This window comes from Rhinolophus sinicus, chromosome 17, assembly GCF_057876585.1.
Source record: "Rhinolophus sinicus isolate RSI-liver-muscle chromosome 17, RSI-T2T, whole genome shotgun sequence".
Lineage (NCBI taxonomy): Eukaryota > Metazoa > Chordata > Mammalia > Chiroptera > Rhinolophidae > Rhinolophus > Rhinolophus sinicus.
Window position 1 is genome coordinate 25,627,325 of NC_142517.1, and position 13,437 is coordinate 25,640,761.

Genomic DNA, 13,437 nt, shown 5'->3' on the forward strand with positions numbered 1-13,437 from the left:
TTGTTCACCAGAGTTCTTACAGTATTTTTCCTAGTTTTATCACCAACCATCTCACATTCCTTCAGCTTATTTTTCTTATTACTGCCCTAGAGAACTTTTAAAGGCACAAAATGAGTCATATTATTTCCTGATGAAAACCTTTCACTATGTCCTTGTTGCCAATCTCATGAAGTGGTGATAAGGCTCTATGTAACTCCCACTAGCTCTCCAGGATTCTTTTAGATTCACCCTCCCCTCAGCATTGCCTCAAAGATACAGCCATAGGAAGTACTTCCAAGTCGTTGCTCCGTCTTTTCCTCCTCTTTGTCCCTTACCTTGGACGACGCTTTCTTTCCTTGTTCATTACACACATGGTTTGACTCGACTCAAGCATTACTTCTGGACTCATACCACACCCCCCCATCACATTTTTCTCTTTACCTTGTGCCTGCATTATACCATGTTTCAGTCACGGCACCAGTACATTTTATTACATTTAGCTTCTTGGAAGCAGAAACCACGTATTTGTGTCACCAGAGCTCGAACGTTGATGAACAGAATATATAGACTCTTCCTCAATGTTTATGGAGTGAATAAATGGCAAAATGGTCATTTTGTAACAATGCTCAGTTCACAAAGTGAACTGTTACATGAGGACTTACTCTACTGGAATTCTTTTTAAGTACCACTCCCTTCCTCAAGTGAGAACCCTTGAGTTAAAGTGAACTTTGTGAACTCGGCCACTAAAGTAAAGGTTGCCACATTTAAGCATTTCGCCATGATGATTAGTGAAAATATGCAACATAGTCTCTGCTGCTCTCTATTGAGCAAATTCAAAAATTTGAGGAAGTCTGCGTGTGATATATTTGAGTTCATCATTTGGATAACAAGGCCTCCTTCTGCCCATTTAACTAGTTGGCAACTACAAAGGACAGGGATTTCAATTTCAAAAGCTCGTGGTTCATGTGGTTTCTGAGTGCCTGGCAGGAGTTTCCTAAATTTTCTCAAACATTATGTTCTCTGGGGATTTGGTGCCAGACTGTAAAGAATTTCAAACATGTCATATTATCAGATAGGAACAGTGCTAAATTGAGAGCATAATATTCGTTAGCAACATTACTTAGCTCTACAGTGACGCACCACTTAATGACAGGGTCTGATCTGAGAAAGGTGTTGTTAGACAATTTCATCATTGTGTGAAGCTCATAGCGTGCACTCACGCTGACCTGGATGGTACAGCCTATGATACACGCAGGCTCTACGGTATGGTCTGTTGCTCCCAGGCTCCAAGCCTGCACAGCAAGTTACTGAACAAAACAGCACAAGATTGCATGAAGCACAAGAGGAAATGATGCAATCAAGAGATACAGTAAACAAGAGATGGGTAAGGCTGTTGCCAGTGTGACATGGCATACTATTACAGTGAAGATTTTGGTTTTAAGTAGAAACAATATGCTCTACAATGACAATTCAAAGTATAGTATAATAAATACAGTGTAGTAAATCCTAAATAAACCAGTAACATAGTCATTTCTTATCATTATCAAGTATTCTATATTGTACATAATTGTATGTGCTATGCTTTTATATGACTGGCAGCTCAGTAAGTTTTACACCAGCATCGCCACAAACACATGAGTAATGCCTCGTACTGTGATATTACCAGGGCTACAATGTCACCAGGTGATAGGAATTTTCCAGCTCTATGATAATCTTATGGGGCACCATCACATATGCGTCCATCACTAACCGAAACGTTATGTGGAACATGACTGTACGAGGTCACATCTGTAATGTTATCTATAATGATTTACTTCCAGTAACATGATTATTCACTTCCGTAAACCTCTAAAGAGAAAAAATATACAAGAACAACACAAAATGAATTCCTTTTCTTGTTTTTAGATTTGATGTTATTTTGTTAGTTTCTCAGGACAAAACTTTTCTATAACATAATTGGAACAGGTGCCAGTGTTTGTAAGTCATGGCCGTTGAGCCATGGAGTTACTTTTTATAAACCACAAAGACTTATTTCATTGCTGAAACTTTCCTGCTGTTATACAGCAAAATAAAAACACACTGACATTGACAGTGGCCAATTCAAGAAACATTTTACTGAGCAGCTGCCATGCGTGCAAAGCACTGTGCTATAAACACTGGGGAGGATGAAGGCATGAATAAGATACTGCCCTCAACTCAAGAGCTCACCACCTAGTAAAAGAGGCAGATGAGTAACAATTAAGTCTGATGAAAGGCAGAGTTGGTTGGTGCTATTACAAGGAAACAAAGCGCTAGGACAGCACTTTTTTCAAAACCACAATTAAACCTTTACTTATTAGTAAAACATTCCCTGGAAACAACATGTCAGCATTTAAATTAATAGTGAGGTGAGCAGAGGATACTGAAAACAAAACAAAACCCTTGGTTCCTTTCTATCTTCCCTTTCATTGCTTTAAGCCTGCTGTTTTTTCTAATTGGATGGTAAGGAGACCCTGGAATAAGTGGTACCCTGAAGCTGGTAGCCCCAGCTGTGGCTCTCTATGGTGCTTCCTGAAAGGCCAGTGCCACCAAAAATGACAGGGAGGTTGGTACCCTGTGAAGTGACACTGTAATTTTGCCACTGCAACGAGTCAATAATACTCTTTCAGTGCCACAGTTCTGCCAGTTGCTACCTGTGGCCTTTCAAAAGCCCTGTGGTTTCCTTTATTTATAAAATAACAGGTTGATTTAGATGGTATAGCATCTCTAAGACTCTTTCCAGTGTTAGAATTCTATGACCTTTACTGTGAAGTTTTGATAGGAGTCGGTACGTTTTCTTTCTTGGCTTCTCCACATCAAGTGAGCTGAGAGGAAAAGAACATCTTCGTGAGAGGTATGGAAGTACCTCACCACTTTCTAAAATATTCCTTCTGATTTTGCCCTTCACTGATGCTTCTAGAATCAGTCTTCTTTCTAATTAAGTCCTGTATTGGTGAACTTAATTATCCAAAGGAAAACAGCTACAGAAAACTCATGGGTAAATGAGATGGCACCAAGCTGGAGCGTTAATAAGACCTATCCAGCATAGATATGAAGAGTGCTAGAGATTTTGGACAACTGAATCTCCATGAGTGTAGATTTATAGGGAAGATTTGTATAAAAAGGTTATTTGGCTCAGCAAATACTACTCAGCCAGAAAGAAAAAACAACAGATAGATTAAACTTGGACAAATGACTCTTAAAGTCCCCATGCAGTATCCACGTGGTGTGCTCATGGTCTGCACATGTTGTCATAGATGAAAACTTTAGATTTTCATCTTTTATACTCTCATGAAACCAACAGACTTTGCAGTTTTCCAATGTGTTTGGGGGTTAAAAGCAAAACACATTTTATCAGTAAAAATATTTCTGCTTTTGAATTAGTGCCCAAAGAGGATTTTGTTTTGTTTTATTTTCAGAGGAGAAAGGGGAAGTAGAGAGGGATGGTAAATAATTTCAAGGTTTACGTTTTAAACTGGGAGAACTTTGCAAAAGAATTCTGGAACGTTGTTTTATGCCAGTGTACCCTGTTGGGAGGAGAATGTCCAGATGGCACGTGGCTTCTAGTTGCCATGGCTCGCTACGGTTTGCGTGAGGCCCTACGCCGTGCCCTCCACCCTCCCTGGGTTCCTGGAGGAGAAGAGTCAGCACTCTCGAGGCCCGGAGGACCCATTGACATGCCTAGGCCCAACCATGTATGGAGTGCCTGTCATGTTCCCAAACACTGTTCTAAGCCCTAGAGATACAATTAAAAACAAAACATGAAGTAAGCAACTAGGACTACATCAAACTAAAAAGCTTCTGCACAGCAAAGGAAATCCTATATCTGATAAGCAGTTAATGTCCAAAATATGTAAGGAATTCCTGCAACTCAATTACGAAAAATAACTAGCAACCCAATTTAAAAATGAGCCTAAGGACTCGAATAGACATTTCTCCAAAGAAGACATACAGATGGCCACCAGGTATATGGAAAGATGCTCAAATATCACTAATCGTTGGGCAATGCATATCAGAACCGCAGTGAGAGGTCAGGATGGCTATTTACAAAAACAAACAAACAAAAGAATGTGAGATTGTGGATGAACACGGATGAACCTGAGGACATTACGCTCAGTGAAGTAAACCAGACAGAAAAAGACAAATACAACATGATTCTATGTATACAAGGAATCTAAAATAGTCAAATTCATAAAATCAAAGAATGGAATTGTGATTTTCAGGGGCTAGGGGTGGGAAGTTATTAATCAACAGGCATAAAGTTTCATTTAAACAAGATGAGTAAGTTCAAGAGATCTGTATAGCATGGTACCTGTACTCAACAATAATGCACTGGACACTTAAAATGTGTTAAGAAGATAGATTTCATGGTCGGTCTTCTTATGACAATTAAAAAAAGAAAAAGCCTAGAACATCTCTGCCTTCACGGAGTTACCATCTGATGAGCCTCATAGATGGTAGACTTAAAATGTCGTGATGTCATTGCTAAGGGTTAGATGAGATGGAAGAGGTTTCAGTTCTTTCCTGAAAGGTCCCGAGATTATTCTAAATCAGGAGGAAAAAGTCACCAAAAGAAAATTCTGGCAGAAATGATCCACCCACCCATATATCTCCCAAATTGGGAATTTCTCTGAATTTGGCACATCACACACATGAGGGTGCACACATGTGCATATACACACACATCAAGTTATTAAAGACTGAAAACAGTGTGCTTCTTGCCAAACAAAACCTCACACAACCAACTGATGACTTCTAGAAGAAAATCAGAGTAATGATTTCTGTCGCCTTTTTTTTGAAAGAGAAGTAGATTCTCGGAGCCCTGGCTCTCACCTTTTAGACAGTAAGATGATTCACTCAGAATACTTCAGTTATGTTAACAACTCGTATGCAATGACAATGAACAGTTTAATGAGGCCCTTTGGTCCTACTGTGCTTTTGTCTGTGGGTAAAAATTTGCACCTTTTAGAACAGTGAAAAGAACTGTGCTTGGACTCAGGGAGCCATGGCAGGTGGGATGGTGGGAGGTGGGGAGTAGAGGAAGTGAGCAGCCTTGAGTTAAGATTTCTGTTCTGAAGCTTAATAGCTGCGTGAGCTTAGACAACCTACAGAAAAGCTCAATGATTCCTTCATAAACTGGGGTGAACAACACCTACTTTTTCCCTGTGGGGTTGTTGTGTTGTGTGTTGTGTAATGTGCCTGCCACATAACTTAGGTGCTCATTATGGTAGCTGTTGTTGTGATTGTTTGGTCATGATGGGACTTCAGGGTGGTGTGGAAGCGAGCGTCCTAAAGCTTGTTAGAGTCAGTGTGAAGAGGTTCAGAATAGCCACCCCAGAATGTGCCACTTCGACGCAGATTATCTTAAGCTGAAGACAATCAAGGCCCAAAAGATTCAGAAAAAGCTTTCTTCCTCCCCCTTAACTACCTAAAAGAACTTATGGAAGGCCTGGTCTAGGGAGAGACCTAACACTAGAGATAACTACAAAGAGTATGGGCTGGGGGCACTTACATGTGGTAAGCTGGGGGCCACTCCCAGGGGACTGTTGGTTTAAACTCCTCTTGCTGTCCCATTGTCTGTGTGGTATGGCAAACATTTGTTTATCAAATATTTGCCCTTCCCATCTTTCTGTGAATTGGGTTCTTTCCCTTGGAGTCTCCAGGCTTCTAACCCCTTCTCCTTAGCTCAGGATGGCGTATAAGTCTCAATGTCCTGATTGTCTTTGGGCCTTAGTGGGCCTTATGTCTATGTGAGACTCCTGTACATGCATAATTAAATTTGTTTTTCTCTTGTTAATCTGGTTTATGTTAAGTTAATTACTAGACCAGACAAAAGAATCTAGAAAAGTAGAGAAAAAATTGTTCCTCCCTTACAGAAGCAACTTAAAAATGAGCACTTTCATTTTTAAAGCGGTTAGCAAGAAAATGGCATTTATCATTGTAATGAAATTTTATATATGATTCAGATCAACAGCTTAGAAGTAGGGGATTTGATTGCAAAATAAGAGGGTCCTCTTTCTCCTTAGTTTACATATTTTCCTGTTTCATCACTTAGTTTATAAGTATATTAAGAAAAAGAGTTTGATTACCATACTTTCTACCACTGAAAATTGGAGGTGTCACCTATCTTATGTGGATGATTTGAAAGATGAAGTTATATAGAAAACTTTGAAGTCTTGATGAGAATATATTAATAAATGTAAAGGATTACAGTGGTTATTGTGATTACAAAGTGAGAATTCTCCTTTCTAGGAATGCTTGAGGAAGACAGAGAAAACCACTATATTTCGTTGATGATTTCAAAGGAGTTGCTTCAAGCCCACTAGATGCTGAGAAATTGAACACTTTCAGGGAAAAGGGCATTAACCATTTTGTTGTTTTAAGGTTTAAAGTTACACATGAGTGGGTGAAAGAGAAGTTTTGTTCCAGGTGCTTTTGCCATCCAGTGGATTTATTACATCCAAAAGGCTATCAGATCAGGCTGTTGACTTCTGCATTTCTTTCCTGCTATAAAAATGATGATTGTGTGCTTTCATTGTATCACCGCTTAGGTTCTTCAGGGTAATAAGCGATGGAAGAGAAACACCTGGTCCCCCTCTCAAGAGTGTTTCAGTTATATTTCCCATCTACATTGTTAGTTCAGCTTTGAAAGCCATGCTACCTATAGTGGCCCTTCTTTGTTCCAGTGTTGAAAGCCCCAAAGAATAAGTTCACCTGACAAAATTATGTTTCAGAAGTTAAAAATAAAGTTTTCTTACTTCTTGCTTTCCCACTTTTTGCTTTCTACCATACTATACACATCCTTACTCCTACACATACAGACCATGGGAGGCAGGAAATGAAATCAAAGAACAGGGTGATGTTTGCCTCATATCTTAGGTTTGATACCAGCTCAAGGGGCTTCATAGTATCTGGCCTCCACATTTTAAAGGTGCCTTCAGGTAGCCAGCCCTACCCATTACTTTAGGATAAGAATCACCAACCACCATTTGGTTTTCTCTTCTGTGCATTTTCTCTTTTCTATATTGCTATTCAGGATCGAATTTGTCTGTGTTCTATAAATGGAAGTTTCTCTTGAAACTTTGAGGCTGCATCCAAATGAAACTACCTTATGATTTTTGTTACATCATCATTTAATTTGAAAAAATATTTTCTTTGCAACGTTAATTTAGCTTTTTGACCACATATGTTAAACATGGAGCCTGTAGCTGTTCTCTTCACTTTTTTAAAGATGTAATGATCAAATCACAATACTTTCAGTTCTGATCATTCCCAAGGACAATAGTCCTGTGCAACTGAATCTGGGTAAGTTCCCCGGGGGTGATCTGAGGACACACCGTGCCAGATCTCAAGGAAGAAAAGGCAAACATTAAACACTAGCCCTCTGTGAACCTCACCACCATAATTCTAATTTTATTTGAGGGCTCTGTGGTCATAAATAGCTACCTATTTTCTTGAAGGTATAATTCACAGTGGACATTTTAATATGGAAAAACCTCCCTGCTGGAAAGTTACAAAACATTAATCAAAATGCAATCTTAAACCCTTTAAAATAATGTAACAGAAGTGCAGGAAAGCACCAAAACAAAAGTTATGACATTTACTTCTACAAAAGCAATAAACATGAAATGGTAATATAAACTTCATTCATCTATGTCCTGCTTTTGAGATCTGTTGCTGTCTGCAACATTACTTTCATATGCCTAGTTCCTTTCCTCTGCAATATACTTATTTAACACTTTTTTTGGTGTGGCACCTTTTGTATTTCATTATGAGCATTGTGCCTGAATCCAGCACCAAATAATTTGCATATTATTTGTGGTTATCCGTAAAAGCCCATGTGGCATATACTATCACTACATCACAAGTTCGTAATTGAGAAACTGAACCTTAAAACAACTGAGACCTGCAAACATGTTAAATTAACTTTTATAATAATTAAAGTACTTATAAGCTGTTTATGCATAAAATCTGCTGTCACATTTCCTATCAAAATGCTGAGGACACATCAGAAATACCTTTCTAAAGTCACTGCAAGAAAGAGTGTTTCTCTTCAGTAGTATGAGCACATTTTCCATTTTGCGCCCATGAAAGATAACTTAGAACCATACTTGAATGTGAGTTGTAATAACTGTGTGAATATATATATATATATACACACACATGAGTATATAAAAACATAGGCCTAATAATACATCATTTTTGCTGATCATGATTTTTATTTATATAAATATTGTCTTTCATAATACTTTTTGGTCACACAAACAAAATCTACTTGTGTTACATAGTTTCTGATCTCTGGACTTTAGTCTAGCACCCCTGGGTTTACAAATGCATGTTTTTGTTGTGAGTCACCACAAATCATGTGGAAAGCAAGTGGAGTTTAATTAAAATAAATAAAATGTTATGTTTGTAATTATCAGCCTTCAAGAAATTAAAATATTGATGATTCAGCTGTAATGAACTTAGGGAGGATGCTATGTCAGCCACACCATCCTATTTGAAAATGCTTTTTCTCTATTTAAAACAACAACATCAAACTAAAAAAGAAACACATTGATCAACCATTGTCCCCACCCACACCTTCTATCTTCAAACTTATTTTATTCCTAAAGAAAAATTCACAGAACGTTATCTGGATTTTTTTTTTAAGTCCAAAATCCTTTATATAAATGTCTGAGTCGTGTTATTGGAGACAAAACCCACACTTAATTAGAATGTATCAGACATTTGTTATATATGGCCCTGCCTCGGTTATTTTTAAGTGATCAAAACAGGACTCATATCTGACATTCCACAATAGTTACTGAAACTGTAGCTAAAATGATGATTTGGACAGCTGACTTTGTACTGCTTACCTTGCAAAGCACTGTCTGGAAACAGTTCTGATTTAACCTCATTGTACTAATTCCTGTATACTCTTCCTGTGAGTAAGATAATAATTGCCACACTAATTGTTTTCCTAAAAGTTGAGTAACTACAATAAAGCCATTAGATAATAATATATGATTGTCTTAAGATTGTCTTAAGAGGTTATCTGAAGTCAGTTTCCATTTTTCAATTAGTATATAAGGATATATAAATACATATATCTGAACAGAAATATAGGGAACATTGACCTATTTTTTAGCTTAACACTACTCTCAAATTATTGTCTGGGAGCTGTTTTTTCCCCCCATTTTCTAGTTCAGTCTTGTATTACAGTTATTTATGCATCTTTCTCATCTCCTCAACTAAACTAGTCTTCTGAAGTCAGAAGTTGTATTTTATAAAATCTGTACTTTCTATACAAAGCCTAAGTCATGGTGTACTCAGACAAAGCCATTTAAGAATCACCTGGATTTTATTTTACAGTCATCATACAAAAATGTACCTCTGTACAATTAGTTGGAATGTCTCTTTTTAAAAACATAATTTTAAATGGCAGTGATCGGAGGCACATTACCCAAAGCTAACTACCTGTGAAGGGTATATCCTAGTCTCCAAAAAGGCTCTTTGTAAACTAAAAATTTAAATATTTTTAAATATACTTGAATGTGAAATTTTAACTACCTCTACTTCAATATTCTGTCAACTGCTCCAGAACTGTTGACCATAGTTACCTAGTATCAGGAACATAAAGCTAAACACATTTCAATATAATCTTAATACATTGCAATTTCTGAAGACATACATTTCAATGGGTTTTGTACTGTCGGATGCCTGACTCATTTGCATGAATGTTATGCAAATAAAATAACAGATTGCAGACCTGGATATATTTTGATTTTTCAAGAAATAGAAATGAAATGCTTTCAAATGAGCTTCCTCACCTAGTGAGCTAATTTTAATTTGTTGATCATATTTCAAACAGAAAGTTAGAGTCATCTAGGAATAGTAATAACAATGCTTTTATTGTGGTGAGCAGATTGAATCAGAGAATGTATTATCATTTGTAACGGTTTTGTATGTTTTCTACAGGTGGATCAGCGGAGCAGCTGTAGTCAATGCATTTTATTCTTCAAGCAGAAATCAGATGGGTAAGGTCTATTCCTAAATAATCTTTCACATCCATTTATTATTTCCAACCTGTAGTGAATTGCATGACCAGCTTATAATATTCCCCATAAAAGCACAGCTGAGGCTGAGTTGCTGATTTATTGAATATATTCCTTGTAAATAAATACATTTAGGTACCTCTTTCACTATAATTGCACATTTTAAATTAGTACATATCACATTAAATAGTTTGTTTTTTACAGTATTCTCATTTGTAGCTAAATGGTTTATCTTATTTCTAAGTACTTTTATTTCTAAATACTTTTCAAAAGTCCCTTATATCTCTAGGAAGTTATATTGACTGTAGGACTTCCTAAGCTTCAGCATCTTAAAATGGTTTAGGGTTCCAATAGCCAGCTTTTCGGAGGTTTAATTTTCTTGGCAATTCTGTATGCTAGCTCTGGTGGATATAGTCCTGTTCTGTATCATCGCGTTTGTTTGTTTGTTTCTAGAAGATACCAAGGGGCTCAGAAAGTTGTAAAGTCAATTATATTAGATTGAACCATGTGAAATTATATTTACTTAACCACTGTTGACCAAAAAAGAAAAACAGTTTCATATGTTCCCTAATAACAATATGGCAGAAATATGCGTAGAAGTTAATACATGAATGAATGATATAATGAACAACTAAATGGCCTAATATAACTAAGATCTATTTTATTCCTTTCTTGGGAAGTCTTTGACATCTTTAAACTCTCTCTTAAGTATCATGTAAATGGGCCAATTTTCCCTAAGTGTTTTTAGTATCTAGAACAGCACCCAACTGATTCAGTATTAGCAGAGATATTCTAAACAATATATCCAGCTTCTCCAGGTGTACTTGGTCCAGCCCTTTATTTCTAAGTGTGGTCAAGAATTAAAAGGAAAGATAATTTCAGCATTATTTAAACTACTCTTTTTGTATTTCAGAGTCTACCCTAAGCATCATTTTTCTTAAATTCTGTTACTAATTACATTAGAAATAATGAAAAATCCTGCCACATTTTTTACCACTGGTTAAAAAATAAATTTTAAAAGAAATGATAACCCTTATTTTATTTTAAAGTTAGATTATACCTTTCCCCATTGCTTTTAAAACTAGGAAGAGTTAGATTAAGAATTAAGTTAAATTAAGAAGATATCTACATTTTCTTCTAGTACTTTTATGGTTTTTATTTTTGGAGCAATTCTTTAATCCATTTGGAATTTATTCTGGTATGTGACATGAAAATGAATTATAACCAGAAAACGTTGTCTTCATATAACGTGTAGATAATAAGTAAGGCATGTGCACGGGGTTAAAATCAATTAGCTCAAAGTCTAGACTGATAACGTTTCACAGCTAGTGAAATAATAACCTAAACTCGGACTAGATCCTGTTTAATGATCAACTCAGAACCCATGCAGCCTTTCCTTTGTATTGCAGTCCTGGAAACCATTCAGATCTTTTCTTAGAAGTGCCTCTATCACTGGAGAGTCTTCTTTTTGAAAACCTCTTTTTGATATTCCACTATTCTGTCAGTGGAAGATATAGTTCATTCTGGGCTTGGACTTAAACAGGATAATTAACTTGGAATGGAATCCCAAGGCAATGCAAGGCAGCCTGGACTTTGGTTCTGCTTTAGGGCGGACTAGGGATAGAACTTCACTTTAATCCAACTCAGGAAGGGCCCTGGATCCTATCAGACCTAGCGCTGCATCATCCCAACAAGAAGAGCCAGGTTGACCCTCTGTACGGCCATTCCGGCATGTGTTTTCCTTCATCCCTTCTCTAGAACAGGTCTACACAGTTCAAGGCAAAACAGGACTTTGTTTTGGTTCTGATTTACCCCATATCTTTGGAGATGGCTCAAAATTAGCCCATATCAGAGATTCTCTGATCAGAAAAGACCTGGGAATGTTTTCATTTTGGATTTAATACCTTCAAACCAAACAAGCACACAGCAAAAAGAAAAAGGGAAAAGTGGCCTCACATTTCACCAAGTAGACAACTATTCTCTGAATAATCAAGACTTGGCTATAATAAGCATTCTTAATATATAAGAGGGACCTTTTAAAGATTCTTAAGATAAATTCATCTGATGGAAATTTGAAATTCGAGAAATTCTTAACCTCTTTTCATATGCTTGTCTGCTAATAATAGCAGTTCAGAGAAAGGGAAAGTGTCATGCAAGAGGAGAAATCTTTGACATGTAATGTTTTCTCCTTGAAAATTCATTTAAATCTTCAAATGGGCATTGTCTTAACTAAAAATAATTGAAGATCTTATCATCTTTCTTCTTGATAAAAGTGTGTGTGTGTGTGTGTGTGTGTGTATACCTATGTAACTTTTGCAACACTGGCTTAATGGATTTGATATCATTAGAATTGGGATGGAATAGCGTGTGTCTCATAAATGACCCTCCCACACTCACACAAGTACCTTAAATTAGATTGCGTAAAATTGGATTGGTCTTTTTGTGTTATGGTAAAAAAGAACTTGTTTTATTATCATACAGGGAGTTATTCATGTTAATAATTTCTACTTTTTAATTCAGTTCCCATCACTTTTTGTCATAACTCATACATGTAGGCTACATTCCAAATTTTATGCACTTCCACCACTTCACATCAATAAAAAAAGTCAATTTACAGGACAGGATGGCACACTGAAAGTGTTTAATTTATTGGTTCCTATTCCTTGTGCATTTGCTCCATGGAGCTCTAGAAACTTTTCATGCAGGTAGGAAAGTTGCACTCGAATGTTTTGTAAAATGTTTCTCTGTAAGTTCCAGGCACTACTCAGGCATCTTATTAAACCTGAAAGGCTTATCGAAGGATATGGTCAAGTCAGAAGTGAAGTCTTATGACTGCTGCATTCTCTTTTTTCATTATTAATCAGAAAGTTTTTTTATTTTTAGGAAATCTATGGATTATTTATATTTAGTGTCTCAGCCTGGATATAAGGTCTATTATGGCCTTGAGATAAATTTTCTAAAGTTGTCTTGTTCATTCTTAGGAGTCTTATTTTCAGACTTGAAAATTAAGAGTAAATATTTCCAAACATATTCCTGTTCCATTTAGTATATAAAAAAAAAAAAAAAAAAGTTTCACTTTTTTCTACCAAAAAAACTGATTTTACCCAATTGCAATCTTAAGCTTTATATCAAAGATTCTAAAGTTAAATTGTTTGCTCCCTTAAAAAGATAAACTAGGAAAGTGAGGGGGTGGGGCGGGGAGAAACACAGTCTTTTGTTTCATGGACCAATGACTTATTTAATTAACTAACTTGTTGACATCCATGAGCATAAAAAATGCAGGACTAAGCAGTTGGTTATTATCAACAGTTGTGAAGTCTACTAGTAACAGTGATAAGGCTAATGGGGAAAATCACAGATATTTAGCTGACAGAGTAAAAAGAAATCATAATTTGCAAAGCAG

The 13,437-nt window shown here is 36.5% G+C and overlaps 1 protein-coding gene across 3 annotated transcripts in view; it reads left to right on the forward strand.

Moving 5' to 3' along the window:
• The window catches only part of MME (membrane metalloendopeptidase), a 91,118-nt gene that overhangs the window by 62,644 nt on the left and 15,037 nt on the right, over nucleotides 1–13,437 (forward strand). For all 3 annotated transcript variants that reach the window (XM_019731986.3, XM_019731987.3, XM_019731985.3), the window contains exon 17: nucleotides 9,958–10,016. In XM_019731986.3, the coding sequence (XP_019587545.2) occupies nucleotides 9,958–10,016 (59 nt within the window). The remainder of the gene's footprint in view (nucleotides 1–9,957; nucleotides 10,017–13,437) is intronic.